Source organism: Vicia villosa, linkage group LG5 (genome assembly GCF_029867415.1).
Source record: "Vicia villosa cultivar HV-30 ecotype Madison, WI linkage group LG5, Vvil1.0, whole genome shotgun sequence".
NCBI classification, from domain to species: domain Eukaryota; kingdom Viridiplantae; phylum Streptophyta; class Magnoliopsida; order Fabales; family Fabaceae; genus Vicia; species Vicia villosa.
In genome coordinates, this window is record NC_081184.1 from 135,978,861 (window position 1) to 135,998,397 (window position 19,537).

The 19,537-nt window shown below is 32.7% G+C and overlaps 2 protein-coding genes across 2 annotated transcripts; one reads left to right on the plus strand and one right to left on the minus strand.

The window, feature by feature from the left end:
* The first annotated feature begins 3,732 nt into the window (after nucleotides 1-3,732).
* On the plus strand, nucleotides 3,733-6,348 carry LOC131602641 (peroxidase 19). Its single transcript, XM_058874808.1, has 3 exons — nucleotides 3,733-4,084; nucleotides 4,209-4,409; nucleotides 5,657-6,348. Exons 1-3 carry the CDS (start codon nucleotides 3,821-3,823, stop codon nucleotides 6,233-6,235), a joined length of 1,044 nt encoding a protein of 347 aa, XP_058730791.1. The 5' UTR covers nucleotides 3,733-3,820; the 3' UTR covers nucleotides 6,236-6,348.
* A 109-nt stretch (nucleotides 6,349-6,457) lies between these two features.
* On the minus strand, nucleotides 6,458-10,547 carry LOC131602640 (negative regulator of systemic acquired resistance SNI1). Its single transcript, XM_058874807.1, has 15 exons — nucleotides 10,282-10,547; nucleotides 10,049-10,115; nucleotides 9,862-9,955; nucleotides 9,664-9,747; nucleotides 9,456-9,545; nucleotides 9,138-9,209; nucleotides 8,784-8,853; nucleotides 8,655-8,704; nucleotides 8,296-8,511; nucleotides 8,139-8,209; nucleotides 7,945-8,014; nucleotides 7,580-7,645; nucleotides 7,287-7,442; nucleotides 6,860-6,993; nucleotides 6,458-6,745 (listed from the first exon to the last, which is right to left on the minus strand). The coding sequence occupies exons 1-15, from the start codon at nucleotides 10,391-10,393 to the stop codon at nucleotides 6,673-6,675; spliced, it is 1,425 nt and encodes a 474-aa protein (XP_058730790.1). The 5' UTR covers nucleotides 10,394-10,547; the 3' UTR covers nucleotides 6,458-6,672.
* Between the last annotated feature and the right edge of the window lie 8,990 nt (nucleotides 10,548-19,537).

The window sequence follows — 19,537 nt, forward strand, 5'->3', positions numbered from 1 at the left end:
TAAAATCAATTTTTAATAAATTATTGTCTAATGTGTACTGATTTGGACTCCTCTTTTCCATTGTCCATGAAAAATAAGATTGTGTCATAAACTTAAGAGAAAAAAACTAAAGCTTAGACAAATTATAATACTCCCTCCGTCCCAAAATATAAGAGAAAAAAATGCATTTTTCTTGTCCCAAAATATAAGAGAAGAAATCATCTTTCATTTCTTTCAAGGTAAAATTAAATGCAAATTGCATTTAACTTACATTCTCTCTCATCATTTCTATAACCAACAACCAATTAGAATTTTTTTTACATTTTTCAAAACACTTTATTTCAAGAAAACCATAAATTAAATGATTGTGTTTTTACTTTTCTTAATAAACGTGATTTTATTTTTTTCTCTTATAATTTGGGACGGAGGGAGTATTTCTATTATTGTATTCAGTTATTCACAAGCGTGTCTTTACACAATAATATAAACCTTATTTTATAGGATATTAAAATCAAACAATATAATCAGTAAAAAATATTACACATGAAAAAAATTATTAGGAAACAAGAACGTTTAATATCTATTATTGATAACACTCTCTATTGAATGTTAGTTTAAGATATGTCTCGTTAAAATTTATTAGAAAAAACTCAGTGAAAGAAAAATAGTACTTCTATGACATTCTTTTAAGATAAATTTATTTCTCCCTGAGATACATCAGTGCTCCAATCACATTGAGATATGATACTTGTTGAAGTATGTCTTAAAATCTTTGTCGATGAAGAGAAAGAAAATATATTTGAATATTGCATAAATAGAAAATTGAAAATTGTAGAAAGTATTTTTGAAAGTCGAAAAGACAGGAAAAAATAGACCAGGAGGTGTCAGAGTCGCGACTAGCAGTGGGTCTGGACGACGTAGTTTGCAGCGGCGCGACAGGTCCGTTCGCAGTGTTGTTATAAATGTGATCCATTGGATGATGCTTAATTATGAGAAACGTGGTCAACAAATGGCTTTGAGCATTAATTTTGATTTGTGCAGAACAAAGTGTAAGCTTAACCTCTAGAATTCATGATGGTTGGTATTAGGGTTGTTATCTTATAATTAGATAGGCTAGATCATCTTTGTCATCACGTTAAAATACGTTTGTCTGAGGTTTTCTCCATTGAGAATCTCATATACTTAAACACGTGATCAGGTAAAGGAAAACTTAGTCAAATACTTCGATCATTCTAAAGAATTGATAATCAGTTTCAACAAGTAAGTGTGTTCTAATATCATGTAATATCGATTCTAGTTTAACAATCATGACTCATCACACCAAAAAATAGTGGTTAAACAAGCAAGTCCGACCCCTAAAATGTATTATGAAGTCGGGGGCATGTTTGCCCTTTTTAGGCACATACCGCCAAAGTACGCCAAAAATAATGTGGACGATCAAGGTAAAGAACATGCATTCAAAATCTCGATTCAGGCTACCAAAAATGGAGGGTTAAATGGTTAAACCCAACCACTTGCTAGTATTTTAATCATTAAATTTTTATATTTACTTCTTTAATCGTAATTTAATTATTAATTATTATTGTTTTAGAATTTAAGCTAGCCTTTCTTAACTCATTTTGAAATATAAAAAAAAAAGCATCTTAAAATATGTGTATAATATTTAAAAGTACATATTTTAAAATTTATTTTTATTGTATACTTTTAAAATAGTTTGTTTTTATACCTTTAAAATAATTTATTTTTTTACTTGTAGGTTACACGTTCGACCAATCCACTCATTATATAATACATATGGGGTAAAGATCCTCTAACTTTAAGGAGGGAAAATTAAAATGATTTTAAATCATATTTTTTTATGATTTAAAGGGGTTGGTGGTATTAATTTTGGAGGAAAAAAATGCGAGAAAAAATAAATCAAGAGAGAGATAGGGAGAAAATTAGAAAAAAGTAAACAAGTGGAGAAAATTAGAAAAAGATAGAAAATGAGCTATTTACACCCCTTAATATCACTTTACATGTATATGTGGATGATTGTTTGATCTATCTCTCTAAAATGTGATATTTTATAGTAAACATGACATTAGAACTCCAACAAATAATAGTACAACAAATCTACAAACCAAACACATCTTATACATAATTTGAAAAACAATACAAAATCATATATTTGTGGATAAAAAACAAAGGATAATAATTACTCAACCCTACCAATGAAATGGTGTGTCACTTTCACATTACTAACTGAATGCATGCATTTGATGCTATCATAAAGTAGCTTCTTCCAATGCTTAGCCTTACAGAAGGAATGAATTTGCTCTGCCCAAAATTGGTCCACCACCTTTTTAATGCAGTCACACAAAAAAAGGCTTTCTATTCCCACTTAAGACCAACCTGAAAAAAGTAAAAAGCTACTTACTCACTTTTTTTTACTCAAAGGGATGGTGAAGTTGTTCAGCTTAATTAATTAGTATGAATAACTTCGTTTGTTAATAATCTAGTGGTGCTATATTGGTTGCACATGCTTTGCATTAAATTACTCTTCCAATGGTGGCACCACAGTGGTGTTGGTGGGTCGCACTCACTCACTAGCATGCTTGTTATGTAAATTTAATGTGTTACTTTTTCTACTCTATTATTGTATGTAAATTATGCTATGATGTACAGATGAAATAAGTGTTGTACTATGTGTATGTTTGATCAATAAATCTTGCCGTTTCATCAACTGAGATATGGTAAAACTTATTGATTCAATGAAAAAAATTGTCTAGGGAAATGAGAAGGTGAAGGAGACTAATTCTTCTCGATTTTATTCTTTAGACATCAACGTCGTACTCTTTGACGCGCGTAAGACCTCTCATCGTTGATTTTTAGGCCAATTTCATCTCAATTGTTGATCGACACATCTAACGATCGTCCGCGCTCCATGCGGGTTTATAACAATCTTTTCTATATAAGTGTGACCTTGAGTCACAATTCCCTGTATTATTTCACTCAAATTTGTAAAATTTCACCTCACTTATATACTACTTAAGTGTCAGAGTGTTAATTTTTTTTTACAGGTACCCCTCAGATCAACACTGAACCACAACCACCGCACCGAAAGTCTTACCGCGACAATCATCTTCAACCTTTACATTAATTTCAATTGAACATGTCAAACATGTTGGTGCTATAGAGACAAATATCATAGTATATCTATAATTAAATTATAGGTTTGTGTGAGGACCATTAACTATTAGCTTAGTGTTTATGGTACATGTTTGTATTAAGTGAATTTCACAAAATTAAGGTGTAGCAATAATACTATAAATTTTACCAAAACAATGGTAGCACACTTTGATTATACCAACTCCAATGGCAATCAATCCAAACATACTCTTAGTCCATAACCTTATTCATTAATCATTTCCTGTTTAATTATTATAAAAACAATTAGTAATTAACCACAGTTTCTCTCTGATAACCTGTCACTAGCACAAATAACCAAAGTAACATAATAGTATAGTATTTCTTAGACACTATATTTCCATTTGACCAAAGATAAACACATTATGAATAAACCAATTATATGTTGTCAGAAATTTGTTATCAGGTAGGTGAACTTCAAGTCTTATTTTCAACACATTACAAAAAAAACTCTAAAATCATATGAATTCTTTTTTGAGTATGTCTGTCTTTTTCAGCATTAGAAACCAATAAATATAATATATAAACCTTCATTTACCTCTTCTTTAAAACTCACGGGATTTGATTCCCTTTAATTATTAAACAAACAAATTTCCCATCCTCACTTTCACTCTTTCTGTTTTTTTTTTTCTCTTCATTTTCTCCAAAATTCATGTCTGTCACTAGTTCATTTCTATTCACATTTTCTTTCTTTCTTTTCTTCATTTTCTGCATTTTGACTGAAAATTCATCATGCTTAGCAATATTTAGAAAGAGCACAACACGCGTACCTCGCCAGCTTAGAGCTGATTACTATGCGAAATCTTGTCCAAATGTAGAACAGCTTGTTGGTTCAGTCACTTCTCAGCAATTCAAAGAATCACCTGTTTCTGGACCTGCCACCATTCGTCTTCTCTTCCACGATTGCTTTGTAGAAGTAAGATGGTTCATGATTCCACATACAAACATATAAAAATGCTTTTTATATATTTGCATGCAAGTGTTGATTTGTTTTCGTCGAACCCGTTTTCATGATTTCTGATTTGAATGAGTGAGTGCAGGGTTGTGATGCGTCGATTTTAATAGCATCAAAGCCTGGAAGCAAGGAGTTGGCAGAGAAAGATGCAGAGGATAATAAAGATTTGAGAGTGGAAGGTTTTGAGACTGTAAAGAAGGCAAAGGAAGTGGTGGAGAAAAAGTGTCCTAATGTAGTGTCTTGTGCAGATATTCTTGCAATTGCAGCAAGGGATTTTGTGCACCTGGTAAGTTTCTGGTTTTCTATCACTCCTCATAAGTAGAAGCTCATAGTATTTACTTGTCCTCACGACTATGACGGTCGCATAATCAGTTTTCTCTTATTTTTGTCAAATTAACACTAATCAGGTCACTGTCTCGGCCGTCACTATCTCGGCCGCAAGAACATGGTGAGCACTACCATTCTATAAAGTAGGCACTTTGGTAATGCCATCCAGTAGTGCATTAAGTTTTGACATCATAGATATACCAGTTCACATGCAATACAAGTACAAAGTGTTCCTAGTTTTGAAAGTTGTTATTCTGCTCTCTGATGTAACCACATTTGGTCCACTTAATTTTCTTAAAGAGGGAAGAAATCAATGATATGCTTTTCTTGAAATATTTTGAGTGCAAATTCCATTGTTTTCCCTTTTCTCTTACGGCATCTTCTTTGCTTCTATACCTACCATGCCTTACACTCAGAAGAAAAATCCTTCTAGAGCAATGGAGGTGTTTTCTGTCTTTTAAGAACAACAAACAAGTTTTGTGAAAATACTGATTTAATAATGAGAAATGGTTCTATAAGATTTAGGTACATGATCTTTTGGTATATAGGAAAATATGTTCTAAATTTATTTATTTATTTATCAATAAACTGGATATTATTTTTTGCTAATAAATTTCTTTATAATGCAAAAAGACAAAATAGCTAACAATTAGTATATTGTAGAATTAATTCATCTTTCCATTTGTTAATTTGTCTAGCTAAAATGACACAATATTGTTACAGGCTGGTCTTGATTTTGTTACATATTAAATAAGCAATATTAACCAAAATAATTTTAAGTTAGCTCTAGAGATCAGAAACAGACAAGTTGGTCTTGGTTTAAGAGTATTTTCCTATAGTAAAAATACAAAAATGTCTCTATAATATAAATTGTAGTTATGGAAGTTAGCAGAGTCACTGTTTCATATAAGGGATCTGCATAAAGTCAAATTGAATCTGGTTTCATGTTGTCATTTACTGTTTGGTATGTTATACTCTAAAACAGACCAACTTTTGTACTTTACTGTGGATTTTACTTTGTTTAGGCACCAGTTACAACACTTGCTTCTTAACCTTATAGGTCCAATTTTCACTGTTGTTTTTCTCTATGACACATTATATCTGAAAGAATACAAGTTAAATCAAAGAAACTAAAAACAAAGGACTATTATTTTATGTTAATGGCTGATTGTGCTTAGTTTAATTTTAGTGTGTCATGTGACACAGGCAGGGGGTCCTTATTACCAAGTAAAGAAGGGAAGATGGGATGGAAAGATATCGATGGCGTCGAGGGTAGGGTCGAACATCCCTCGCGCAAACTCGACTATTGATGAACTCATCAAACTATTCAACTCAAAAGGCTTAACAATACAGGACATGGTTGCTCTCTCTGGTGCTCACACAATTGGGTTTGCACATTGTAAAAACTTTGTGACGCGACTCTACAATTATCGGGGTAAGGGTCAGCCCGATCCAGATATGAACTCTAAACTATTGAAAGCTCTTAGAATGTACTGTCCGAATTTTGGAGGGAACTCGGATATTGTTGCTCCATTTGATGCCACAACCCCTTTTGTATTCGATCATGCATACTACGGTAACTTGCAGAACAAGATGGGTTTGTTAGCGTCCGACCAAGCTTTGGCTTCGGACATGCGAACCAAGTTACTGGTTCAAGATTTTGCAAAGGATAAACAGAAGTTTTTTCAAGCTTTTGCAGCTGCCATAGACAAAATGAGTTTAGTGAAAGTTGTGAGAGGGAGAAAGCATGGGGAGAAAAGAAGAGATTGTAGCATGCATATGTAAGAAATCAGAGAGATATTTAGTTTACACAATTCTTGCATTTATAACTGAATTCATTGACTTCACTACAATTTTTCTTTCATGGAGTTCTTGAAACACTGGTTTTATTTAGTGCAGTTATAAATGCAATAGTTGTTTACTTTATTCAATTTCCAATATTAGCATAAAAAATGACAACATCTAAAATCATTTTCAATGGTAACTTACTCATCATGTTACTTACTCTTGTAATGGTTTTGGCCTTTTGAGGTATTGCCATTCAAAATCATTCAGAAAGACAATATACAAAATTTCCCTAAGGAAAAGTATCTCATGCATTTAATCTAAAAGTTACAAAGCCTCATACTCTAATAAAGAATGAATTGATTGAAATCAACGCATTTGTTATAAGAAGAATGAGTAAAATAAACTAAATAAAATAAATGCTTTAATTTACACTCCTATGACTCCATGGAGATATAACTTGCTGCAGTAAATAGTGCCTCTTTTCCAATCGACAATATTTCCATATCCCTACATTATGACAGAAAATAAACTTGAAAATTGTCGATAAACACAAAACAAAATATAGACGCAAAACCAAACAGGCGATGCAAAAATTAAAGTCCTGAGAAATGGTTTTCTTACTTATCGGTGCTTCTCAAACTATCAAAAGCAGATATCAACGTGTGGCACAAATCTACAAGAGCATTGGCCCCTTCTTCTCTGTCTTCAGCAATGTTGTCGTTTGCATTTCTTTCTAATAATATTGATAATTGAGCCTGAAAACCAGTAAAAAAATGAACTAACTTAAGAAGCTTCTCAAACAGTTTATGATGAAAAATAGCAGAAAAATAACAAAAGATGGAAATTCACTGCAATACTGTAAATCGCAGACCTATATATCAAGGTGATTACAGTGTCTTGGTGTAGACAATGGGAATTAGGAATACAAAGCAAGAGAGAAAATATCCTAGGTAGTTATTGAATTCCTAGTCATCCCCATAACTTTATGCATATCATTTGATTCAATAAAAATTGTGCATTGATTTGTTGAACAAAGACAGTTAGTTACCAGAAAACCATGAGCCAAAAGCAACTGAACTACATCTGCACCAATTTTTTTTATTATGCTCTTGGTGCCAGTGCTGTTCGAAAAGCATTTCACAACACCATCAAATGTTGCATCTACTACAGTATCACCATTTGATCGGCGAGTGCGAGCAGCAGGCTGCAATTTTGTATAAAACAAACGTCAACGGATTATCAAAAGCTACTGGGCCTACCGTTAAGTCTCCCTTTCAGGATGGAGAAATATATTGTTAAAGAAAGTATGACGATATTCAAACAGTCAAAGTTGTTGATTACCTTTCTTATGTATTTCCAAAAATACTGCACAACTATTTCCAGCTTCCATTTAGGCTCGCTGAAGATCTACATCCATTCTCATGAAAAATAGTAGAAACTATTAGCAACAAGAAAGCTTCCTCAAAATATGACTCAATGTCAGTTAAATAGTGGCTATAGGCACTATCACATATGTTGTCAATAACGCGCTATAGCGGAAATAGTATAATGGTGGTAGGGTTCGGCACGACGATTTAGACCAGTGAGTCGCCGTCAATAATAGACTGTAGCCCCGTACATAATTATGCGTGTAGAGGGGGAAAAGTGGAAAACATTGATATGAACAGTAGGAGGCAAAGAGAGGAGATACGGATTTCAGGAGTCACCTTAAGAAAATGAGGAATATTATCTTTATCGTAAGCAAGTTCATCCAGAACTATGTCTACTAACGGTGTTCTGTATAAAATGCACCAGAATACAAGATTGACTACTTCAATCAGAAAACATAGCATATAAAGAAACATGGAAATTAAACTGAAAGGAACAACAATATAAATGAAATTTAAGAGAAACAAACTACCTTGGACTATCTACTCTTGAAGTATGGCCTTCAATATCTGCTTTCTTCCTAGACATATCAAGGGCCATAATCTAAAATCATCCACAATGTAAGCAGACACATAAGAGTTTATTGAAGTTGGCATTAACATAACAAATTTAATTTTTCAGGAACTTACCATCACCAAAAGTTTCCCCATAAAAACATGTGTGTTCTTTAATACTTCAAGAAAAGCAAGAGATAATGCAATATGGTAATTTTCGGATAACTGAGATTCAGAACTCTTTTCAACTTCTAGATTTTTACTAAGAACATTTTGAAGAAGTTGGCATAGTAGACAGATAACTTTAATGCAGTCTTTCATTAAACTCTTGTAGTTTATTTTCCTAGATCCCTGTAAAAATCAAGGCAGTGGAATCAAGATGCATAAGATCACAACAACAGAACATGTGGAAAGAGAAGCGTAAGTTTTCACGTAACATTAACCAACATGGTTAAGTTGTCGATTGGAAATAAGTCTAAGAGTGAACCAATTACCATTAACAGGTTGAGCAAAGACTCCCTCTGCAAGCTCCAGTTCATGGTAGCTGCAACAACAGTTACTTAGAATTTACTAGTTTGAGGAATGACAACAACTGCATAAATTCCATTCAACTTCATACATACCATTGCGAGGTAGAAAATCGCCTTCAAGTACAATGACAAGATATTGAAAGAGTAGCAAGTTCTGCAAGGGCTGCCAAAAATTACACAAAAATCAGGCATATATTTTGTTGACAAAAATGGTAACTCTATGAACCAAAGCTTAACATTAATACATCTCCACATGGGAAAGCTTGAAGCTTGGGATCTAAAACATTTAAAAGTATATGATATTAATATATTATGACTTCAGTCGGAATTTTATTCCGCGCCGATTGCAAAATCACAATTGTCTCAATTATCACGGATTTGTTGAAACAAGTATATCAACAAAACCCTAGAAAAGAATGTTCAGAAATGGTTGAGTAGTGGACTAACCTTCATGCTTGCTGCTTGATTGTTGGACTCAGTTAAAGTTTCGGCGAGCTCTTCAATCAGGCGATGAAAGCTCTAAGGTAGGTGGAAAAAATAAAGAGAAAAAATGAGTTATAAAAAAATCCAAATCAAATTGCAATTTGAGAGAAAAGAAAGTTAAGAGAACTTTGCAGAAGCTGAATATTGTAAAGAACACTTTCTTTTGGCTCAGCTGATGATAGGTAAAAAGTGAACACGGCCGTAAATATTGTTGCAAATACATGAAAGAAAACAAAAAACATTGTAAGATAATCAAGTTGAGTGGTGAATAAACTAACTCACAGAAGAGTCCAAACGTCCGCCGGACTTTTTGCCACCGGCTTCACTGACAGCAGTGGCATTATCCAAGCCAACAATAAGGGGAGACCATGCCTAGCAAAAAACATTTTACATCTCAAAGCAAGTTCAACCAGTTTCCCGTATTACCAATCGATATAATGAACCCAGAACAAAAAAACTACAGATTGAGGTGACTTGTAGTCGTTCATACCTCTTCGTCCACAACCAATTCCGGTGTAGAAGTAGACGGTGACATAGAAACATCTTCACCGGATAAATATGCACGAGGGAAACGCTAAGCCGAAAAAGAATCCACACATTAGAAGGTATTAGTTTCACTAAAATCAAAAACCTGTGACTATGAGTATATCGATCGAACAGAAAGCCTTGAACATCAAACATCACATACCTTTTCTAAATCAACCAGAAGCTTATAACTTGCCACAATCAACTGTAAAGACTTCCCAGTCCTCAGCATTTGGAAGACTGCCTCATATATTTTTCTACACAATTTTAAAAATGCTTACAAATACACAACTCAAAACACCAAAAAAAAAACTTGCTTTTAGAGGAGAAAAGCACTGAGAGAGACTTACGAATTTGGTGGTTTTCCATATTCAAGCCCAATTGAAGAAGCACGAACAGCATCCAAAAAAGCAATCCCTGCATAAATGAATCAATAAATAAACAAAAATAGATTTTTAATTCACCTAAAGTTTGCATTTTTCCCATTACCCACAAGACGAAATAGGTTAAACACGTTGATTTTGTTGGTGGGCACAAAATAGGAAGTTATTTGAAAAAAGAAAAAGAGGAGTGAGATGGTTACGTTCATCGAGAGAGTCTTGAGTAGTGTCGTTGGTAATGGAGGCATCAAACATGGTGAGAAGCATGTTATCTTCGATCACTGCTCTTTCGTTGCTTCTGCTAGGGTTCGCCATTTTTGAGTCTTGGTAATTGTGTTCTTCGGTGCAAGAAAGAACAAAAATTTGAAATTAAGGAATTTCTCATATAAGTGCCAAAGAAATACTAACAACGGAAACAATTTTTCCGTCTTCCTGCCAAAACTTGGCAAACATCAAATTGATAGTCTAAATAATAGTATTAGATAAATACTAGTATAAAATTATAATATATACTCCCTTCTCCTAAATTATAAGTAGGGGTGGCAAAACGGGCTCGGCCCGCGGGGAAAGCCCGTTTTACCCGCACTTTTTCGCGGGGTGTGGCAAGGTTTTAGGTCCGTTCTCTTTAATGTGTCCGCCCCGTCCCGCTCCGTTTTTTTTTGGGCTTTTGCGGACATTTATTTTTTTTATAAAATTTTACTATTTTTAGGCCTAAAAAGCTGAATGCCCGCGGGCTTTCCCCGCCCCGCCCTTACTTTTTTGCGGGGCGGGGCAAGGTTTTAGACCCGCACTCTTAAAAAAGTCCGTCCGGCCCCGCCCGGTTTTTTCGCGGGCTTTTGCAGGGCGGGCATGCCCGTTTGCCACCCCTAATTATAAGACACTTCTAAAAAATATTTATCTTATATTATAAGTTATTGTACGATCTGAATAGTATTAACTAAGGACAAAGGAAATCCCCTTTCCTCCTTTTCCTCCGTCGATAACATTTTTCCATATGGCTCGAGGGACAACATATCATTGTTGTTTTCAGCTAGAGATACATCTGCACCAGCAGCGAGACATCTGCTCTTCTCTTCCGTCGGGGACAAGTAGCCCTCTGTTCGTTGGACACCTCTGCCGCCCAGAAGTGTCTATCTACCTGACTAACGACTGGTTTCGGGCAGCCTCCCAGAATTCCTAAACATACTCCTAGAATCTTGACAGTCACACGTTTTGGACCTAGATCCACGATTCATCCTAAAACATGGACCAATGGCCAAACGCTGGTGGACAATATAAAACCCTCTCATTTGAGAAGGTCGGGTAACACAATTTTAAATCCTAAAAACATTCAAACGTATTTGTGCTCCTGCATACTTGATGTCGGAGTACCTTGCATGTACACCCCCTTTCTCCCTTTCACCATCACTATGCAAGACGTCTCTGGCCCATCTTCTGATTGTAATCAACCGATAAGATCAATCATTAATAATTTTTTGCCTAATATATCCTCTACTATTTATTTCTCTTTCTACTTTCAATTCTTTTAATTTTATTTTCCAAAGTAATTATTGAAAGGCATTTTTGTAAAGTCATACATCTTTTCACTTTCTAATAAAATAATAATTGTATTTCTTAATTTGTGTGAAATTGCCAAAACGTCTTATAATTTGGGACATATGGAGTATAATAGTCAATATATAATAATGAATTAATCACATTTGTCCATAAAACTTTTAAAAAGCAAAGTTAATAATTATAAGCAACTTTGTCCTGATCGATTTCAAGTTCGTGTTTTTTTTTTATTACAAGGAAAGAAGACAAGAACCAAATTAGTGAGGGCATAACCTCAAAACTCTCAGTGCATTCGTAAGTAGCACGTGTGTTATACTCTCATTGCATTTGCAAGTAGCATATGCCCTATTTGAGGAGGGGAGTAGCTCACAACTTAAGATTAACATGAAGACGAGCCTTATACTCTCATATTTATAGCAAACCAATCAGCACACTTGTTGTTTTCTCTAAAGGTATAAGTAAAAGTCAAAGACCAATCTTTCATCCTTAAAGCTCGAATTTGAACCAGGACAATTATATGAGATGATAAGTGATGTGTCCTTCGTGAATAAGATCAATAACATATTTTGTATATGATTATAAAATAATAATGTGGTGGCCTAGATCCCAAGTGAAATGAAGACCTTTAATGATAACATAGAGTTTTGTCATAAGGTTAAAGGCATGACCACATGATCTAGAGAAACATAAATCAAACCACCAAAGCTAGCACAACCTAGATTATCAAAAAAATCTACCATCGACATTTAACTTCATACTTGGAGCCAAAGAAGGGACGCATGCGACTTTCCAAATACTCTGCGACCGGGTGACAATCTTTAAAACCTGCAAAAATTAAGTTATGAGAGTTAGAAATATAATTAACAATCGACCAAGTAGGCTTCCTTTTAGATTGAAATATTTTCTCATTCCTAGCTTTCCAAATTTCCCAACAAGTGATGACAAAAAAGGACCCTGTACGACTAGTATCATGTTGACGAGACCAGTACGAGACATCGGTAAAAAGAAAGCATGCACAGTTTAGAAAAAGACTATTTATCCAAATATTCCATGAAATTGGAAAGTCTATGAGAGTAAGTGAGTAGTTTCATGTAAATATTGTTACAAAAATTATTTTCAATCGAATGGAATCGAGGCTAGAATCGTGAACGAAATCACTTTCCTTATAAGTATTTCAAGCACACTCTCGATTGTCTTAGAGTTGGAATGGCCTGAATACCCAGGATAATTCAGCCTTACTCGAGTCTGCACAAGACCGGTGAAGAAACTCGAATGCAAGGAAGCTGTCTGGAATAATATATTAGAGAATGACTATTTTATGTATATATTTTGGATTCATAAATGTGTATTTATAGGCCATGCATGTGTTGTTTCATAAGTTTGCAACTCTTGATGAAACAACACCTTTTCACCATATATTGCAATGGTTCATCTATAATGACACAAGGCACCCCTTCATGAAATGTTGTAAATTTGAATTCAAAAAACAAATTTATGCAACAACCAAAAATCTATTCCCATTTTTTGTCACATTAGAACACACTAAGGAAATTATTATTTTATAATTTCCAACAATCCCCCACTTGTTCTAATAATGACAAAATTAATAATTCCAGAAATGAGATATAAAGAGTGTTAATACAGTTAGGTATCTTTCGATTTAAAACTTAACCTTAGTGAGGACAACACAAAGTTTAATCGAAATATTAGGTAGCAAAGCTTTTAAACCATGAATCCATATGATTAGACCGGTGTTGCCTTACACACACTCTTTAAAGGTTCTTCCTCTGCATAACTCGCTTAGCACTTATTTATGGCCATGTGCTATCCTGTTTCATGAATTTTTCATGAGAGAAACTCCAACTCTCACTTTGAGACGGCACCATCTCGAAATTCACATAGGTGAAGTTCATATTGTGTCCTTTTCCACGAGACACGTACCCTTGGTATTGAACTTCATTAAGAGTTTTAAAATAAAACTCAACCCTCGTTTTAAGGTCAACATTTATCACGAAATGTTCGACAATTATCCAAATCAGCGACTTGTTGTTACCCATTGAAAATCTTGAGGTTAATGTTCTGTTAACGTAAGATTGGGTTGCCGCCACTGTCGGAACTCTTACTCAAGGAGTTTCAACCTCATACCTCTTGAGGTTGTTTTTACTAAGTCTCTGGCCAGTGGCTTAGTAAATGAATTTCCCAAATTACAGATCGATCGTATATATGCGAGTAAATGATTACATCTTTAATCACTTTTCTCACGAATGTCTAAGGCCTCAGTGCCCAGACTTCCATTTTACACTTATCTGAATTCTTTTTCTAAATTGGCTTGACTAACACATTGTGTTAACATCTTTGAAACACTGTGTTTAGCCAATGGAACTTCCAACAGAAAGTCCTTCAATCATTCAACTTCTTTGACCAGTGGAAGCGAGATCCACATACTATGGATCCATGGTCAAAAGAGTGTTGCATCTTTGTTTCTTGATCTTCCAAGAAATCTCACCACCAACTAGTGTAAATATATGATCCCCAACACTCGATATCCAACTCATATTGGTATATCCTTCTTATATGGCAGGAATCCTACCATAACGGAGGTCAAGATTTTGATTTTTTAAAAGATAATTAAAATCCTTGTGATGGCCTTCCAATGCTCACCCATTTGTATTTCTAGTAAATCCACTCATTTACTAAGTGCAAATTCTATGTCAGGTCTAGTACATTACATTAGAAAACCAATTTCACTTGCGTATTCTAATATAGCCACATTTCTTCCATCATCATTTTGACACTAAGATCAAATTGAATATTCACTTTCTTGAAACGTGATAGTTTGAACTTATCAAGAACTTTCTCAAAGTGTCTTTGACTAATTTTATAACCCCCACTATTTTTGCATTACTTTGATCTCCAAAAGAGTGTCAATTAGTCCAAGATCTTTCATCTTGAATGTGGTTTTCTCAACCCCCACTCTTTCGTTTTACTTTGATCGCAAAGAGTGCCCACTATTTCAAGATTTTTCATCTTGAATGTGGAAGTTAGAAACTTCTTTGTTTCTAAGATTTCATTCGTCTCTTTGATAATGATCAACATGGAGACAAAGGAATGTCACAAAATTCTTACACAACTTTGTGTACAAACACTTATCACAAGAATTAGATGAAAAAGGTTTTTAGATAATCATGCATGATGATGCAAGAAGGTTTTTAGATGAAGTGAGAGATTAAATTATGAGCAATTTAAAATAAATAGTATGAATTGCAATGAGTACCTTAGTTATGTTCACTTCTCTCAAATCTTCTCTTGAATTTCTATGTTCAACCTTCTTGATCAACCACATCATTGATGTACATGACACTTTAGATCCTTTTCTTATTTGATAACCTTTGTCTTCATCAAAACTAAATATAAGATGTATTCTTCACAATCTCCCCCTTTTTGATGATGACAAATTCTTTGAATTCTTGTTTTGATAATATTGAAAATTCTCCCCCTAACTTGTGTGGTTCCTCCTTAATCGGAGAATCTTACAATGACAAAGTCAAACTTTTAATGTCATTGTTTCGGTGCTTGTTTTAATCCATACAAGGATTTAACAAGCTTATACACCTTTTGTTCATCAGTAGGAACAATATAACATTCTGATTGCTCCATATAAATCTCCTCATTGAGATTTCTATTTAGGAATGTCCTTTGACATTTATTTGATGAAGCTAATGCAAACAAAACTATAATTTTCATTATGCTTGCTTCTAGTGCATATGTGTCAAAATAAGCAACATCTTTATTTTGTCTAAAACCCTTGGTTACTAATCAATCCTTGTAGATGTTTAATGTACCATCATTATGATACTTTCTTCTAAGCATCCATTTGCATCCAATGGATCTTGATCTTGTAAGTAGATTGACAAGTTTCAAGTATGGTTTGGCATTATTGAATCTATTTCATCTTAGATAAGAACATCATTCCAAGAGAAGTCTCTTGAAGTTACTTCTTCATTGTAAGTCTAAGGATCATCTTCCACTTGAAGAATAATCAGAATCTTACGAACAAAATTCTCACTATTTCATTCTTTTAGAAAAGAAAAATAAGTCGAGAATCTATTTTGTTATGTCCTAGATCCTTAGTCTTTCAGACTTCCTGCTTATTATGAGTTCGAGTTGTTTTCAACAATCAGTGACAAACCTTTGGTTTGTGTTTCAACAATTTGTGGAGAACTTTCCTCACGAAGTTTTTCATTAGTGAGAATCTCGAATTCCATATCCTCCGTGATAGGTTCTCAAAATTCCACATCTCGGGATTCAATTACATTAGAATCCAAATTCAAAGGTCTATATAAGTCATGATCCATTCTTGGATCATCTTTATGTCTCGTAGAAACCAAATCAAAACTCAATAACAGAAATCGTGATCCTTAATAAATTTGACTACATCGGTAATCAATCAATCCATATTCATAAAATTTTAAATTTTTGATTTCAATCTATCTTTCCACTAATTTACTTAACACCACATAATTTTCCTTTTTTTTTCTTTTTCAAAATATCATACAGTACCAGTTTATATTATCAATGCTTATTGTTCAAATCAAAACAATTTGATTCCAAATTTTCAAAAGCCATTTCCGAAAAACTATTATTCTAAAACAAGATTTACTTTCAATTATATACTTTAATGATTAATTATCAAACAAAAGACATATTTTTTTTTCACTTATTCATTATCTTTAAATAATCTCTCTCTCTATATATTTTCTGTGCAAGAAGCATTGCATTGCCGACTATAAGCCAAATGTTGCTTTTATATACTCTATATAACATATATATGATTCACGACATGCTTATTTTCGTGCAACATTGGCAGACAATAAATAAAAACGAAGTTTCAATACAACTAACATTGTTTGAAAAAGGATGGCACCGTTATACTGGTTGGAAAATGATGGTACTCTTAACAATGCACCTCTATAGTTAATAATATATTAGCAACAAAATTTATACATGACAATGTCTATCATATCATAGTGCATTGAAGTGTGAAACACATACAGAATTTTAATTGAATTTTAACGCACTGTACTCTAACACAGTACAGAAAATTTCATATTTTCTTTATATGAATATGCAAACAATTTGATTTTCGTAATTTTTTTTTTTAAACAAATGCAAAATAAAATAGATATGCCATATATGTAATTGATTATCTTTGAGTAAAATAATTTGTTATCAATCTATCATTATTGAATAATCATAATATAAGTAACTATTACTCTGATATTAATTGTTAGAAAATTAATTCAAAGTCGATATTATGATTTTCATAATTCTGAAATTTGTATGAGAAATAACAAAACGTACCCGGATTTATAATAGCGATTCTTCTTGTATTAGAATATGTCCACGACACAACAGTTCATGCTTTGATGCTTGAAACGGAAGTCTCAATTTCTATTGCTTGATTTCCATTATGCAAAATACTTATAAGATTGTTACAAAAATTAATTTCAATCGAATGGAATCGAGGCTAGAATCGTGAACGAAATCACTTTCCTTATAAGTATTTCAAGCACACTCTCGATTGTCTTAGAGTTGGAATGGCCTGAACACCCAGGATAATTCAGCCTTACTCGAGTCTGCACAAGACCGGTGAAGAAACTCGAATGCAAGGAAGCTGTCTGGAATAATATATTAGAGAATGATTATTTTATGTATATGTTTTGGATTCATAAATGTGTATTTATAGGCCATGCATGTGTTGTTTCATAAGTTTGCAACTCTTGATGAAACAACACCTTTTCACCATATATTGCAATGGTTCATCTATAATGACACAAGGCACCCCTTCATGAAATGTTGTAAATTTGAATTCAAAAAACAAATTTATGCAACAACCAAAAATCTATTCCCATTTTTTGTCACATTAGAACACACTAAGGAAATTATTATTTTATAATTTCCAACAAATAATTACATCTACTACAAGAAGAAATTGAGGAGGGATGACGTAACATCCGAAGGGAGTTAGTGGAAGAGAGTCGTTGGCGATAAACCAGGCAAATAATTACATCTACTCAAATTTTTCATTTTTCTAAAAAACTCAAAATTTTCATAGTACAGAAAAATTCGATCATATTTCTGAAAAAACTTAATTTTTTCATTTTTTTAAAAAAAGTTGTTTTCCATTTTTCTCAAAAACTCGTTTTTTTTTAAACTTGAATTTTTCCATTTTTTCGGAAAGAAACTCGACTTTTTTGTTTTTCTGAAAAAACTCAATTTTCCATTTTCCCCAAAAAGCTCAAATTTTTCTTTTTTCCGGAAATACTCAAATTCTTATACTTTTGAAAACTATATATTTTTCCAGAAAAAAAATCATTTTTTCGAAAAAAAAACTCAATTTTTTTGTTTTTCTGAAAAACTCAATTTTTTTCGTTTTCCCAAAAACTCAATTTCCTTTTTTTTTTGAAAAAAAAAACTGTTTTTCATTTTTCCGAAAAACTCGTTTTTTTGTAATTTCAAAAAAAAAATTGTATATTCGGAAATATTAACTTTTTTTTTTCCGAAACAAAATCAATTTTTTATTTTTGAAAAAAAATATATTTATTTATTTTTTAAATGATTTATTGAATTTAAAGTATATGAGAAAAATACTCCATTGGATCATTAAAATATGTTTGATGGATTTTGTCTAGGGGTGACAAATGGGCATGCCCACCCCATTTAGGCCCGTCCCGCGAAAAAACGGGGCGATGCGGACATATTTGAGAGTGCGGGTCTAAAATCTTGCCCCGTCCAGCAAAAAAGTAAGGGCGGAGCAGAGAAGGTCTGTGGGCATTGAATCTTTTAGGCATAAAAATAGTAAAATTGTATAAAAAATTTCATGCCTATAAAAGTCCACAAAAAAACGGGGCAGACACATTAAAGAGAGCGGATCTAAAATTTTGTCACCCTTAATTTTGTCCAATGCGTTAACTTTCTTTTTATATGGTGGATGAATTGGATGAATTATTTGATGGATGAATTGAATGGATTTTTCCTTAATGAATTTAATTGCAACCTCTAAAGTGTGGTAAAGGTTAATGACGTTTCATATATTCTGGTTTCAATCCAGGGCCGAAATTGATTCTGGTTGGTGGCCCATACTAGAGCCAAAAATATGTTAAAGAGTTGTTTCTCATTTTTTATAGTGTGTTTAGTTTGGAAGAGAAGTTGTGAATAGAGAAAATGACAAAAGAAATTATAAGAAGAGAGAAAAATATAAAATAAAGTATATTTAAACTAATGATTGATGTAAGAGACAAATATAAAATGTAGAAAAAATTTAGAAGAGAAAAATGTTGCATATTTTTTTGTTAAATTCCTATAAAATCTATTATGTCGATTAAAATTTAATTAAATAATTAATTATTTTTTTATATTATAAACTAACTGTTTCAAATATTTACTTTTAATAGAACACATATATCTTTTCAACATATCCTATAATTTATCTCAATAAATTATATTTAATATATTTTATTACAAATTTAACAAGCTTCCTTTATTCTTTTAAAAAATAAAATAAAATTTTATTACTTATAAAATTTAATTCATTAATACTTTAATTTAACAACTTAATTTAATTGGTACTATAAAGAATTTTGTCGATATACACTAAAATTATTTTACATTATTAATTAATCATAACAATTAATTTTTTGTAATTTTTTACTTTAATCATAATCATGTTAATTATGAATGATTGTGATACACTGAGTAAACAATTTTAACTTAACAATGCAAATAATTAATGTCTACTATCAAAAGAAATATAATCACTTTTTCCCCTTAATTTATTTTTTCCCACTTTTTTTGTTTAAATTGAAGAGAATTGTAAAAACGATGAGATTCGGCAATTTTTTATTC

What these genes read in the sequence shown, in the direction of transcription:
- LOC131602641 (XM_058874808.1), top strand. Translation starts at nt 3,821, where the DNA reads ATGTCTGTCACTAGTTCATTTCTATTCACATTTTCTTTCTTTCTTTTC. An exon ending in TCCACGATTGCTTTGTAGAA is followed by an intron (nt 4,085 to 4,208) that starts GTAAGATGGTTC and finishes GAGTGAGTGCAG; the next exon opens with GGTTGTGATGCGTCGATTTT. An exon ending in CAAGGGATTTTGTGCACCTG is followed by an intron (nt 4,410 to 5,656) that starts GTAAGTTTCTGG and finishes CATGTGACACAG; the next exon opens with GCAGGGGGTCCTTATTACCA.
- LOC131602640 (XM_058874807.1), bottom strand. Translation starts at nt 10,393, where the DNA reads ATGGCGAACCCTAGCAGAAGCAACGAAAGAGCAGTGATCGAAGATAAC. An exon ending in TATGGAAAACCACCAAATTC is followed by an intron (nt 9,956 to 10,048) that starts GTAAGTCTCTCT and finishes AAAATTGTGTAG; the next exon opens with AAAAATATATGAGGCAGTCT. An exon ending in TGGGGAAACTTTTGGTGATG is followed by an intron (nt 8,210 to 8,295) that starts GTAAGTTCCTGA and finishes GGATGATTTTAG; the next exon opens with ATTATGGCCCTTGATATGTC.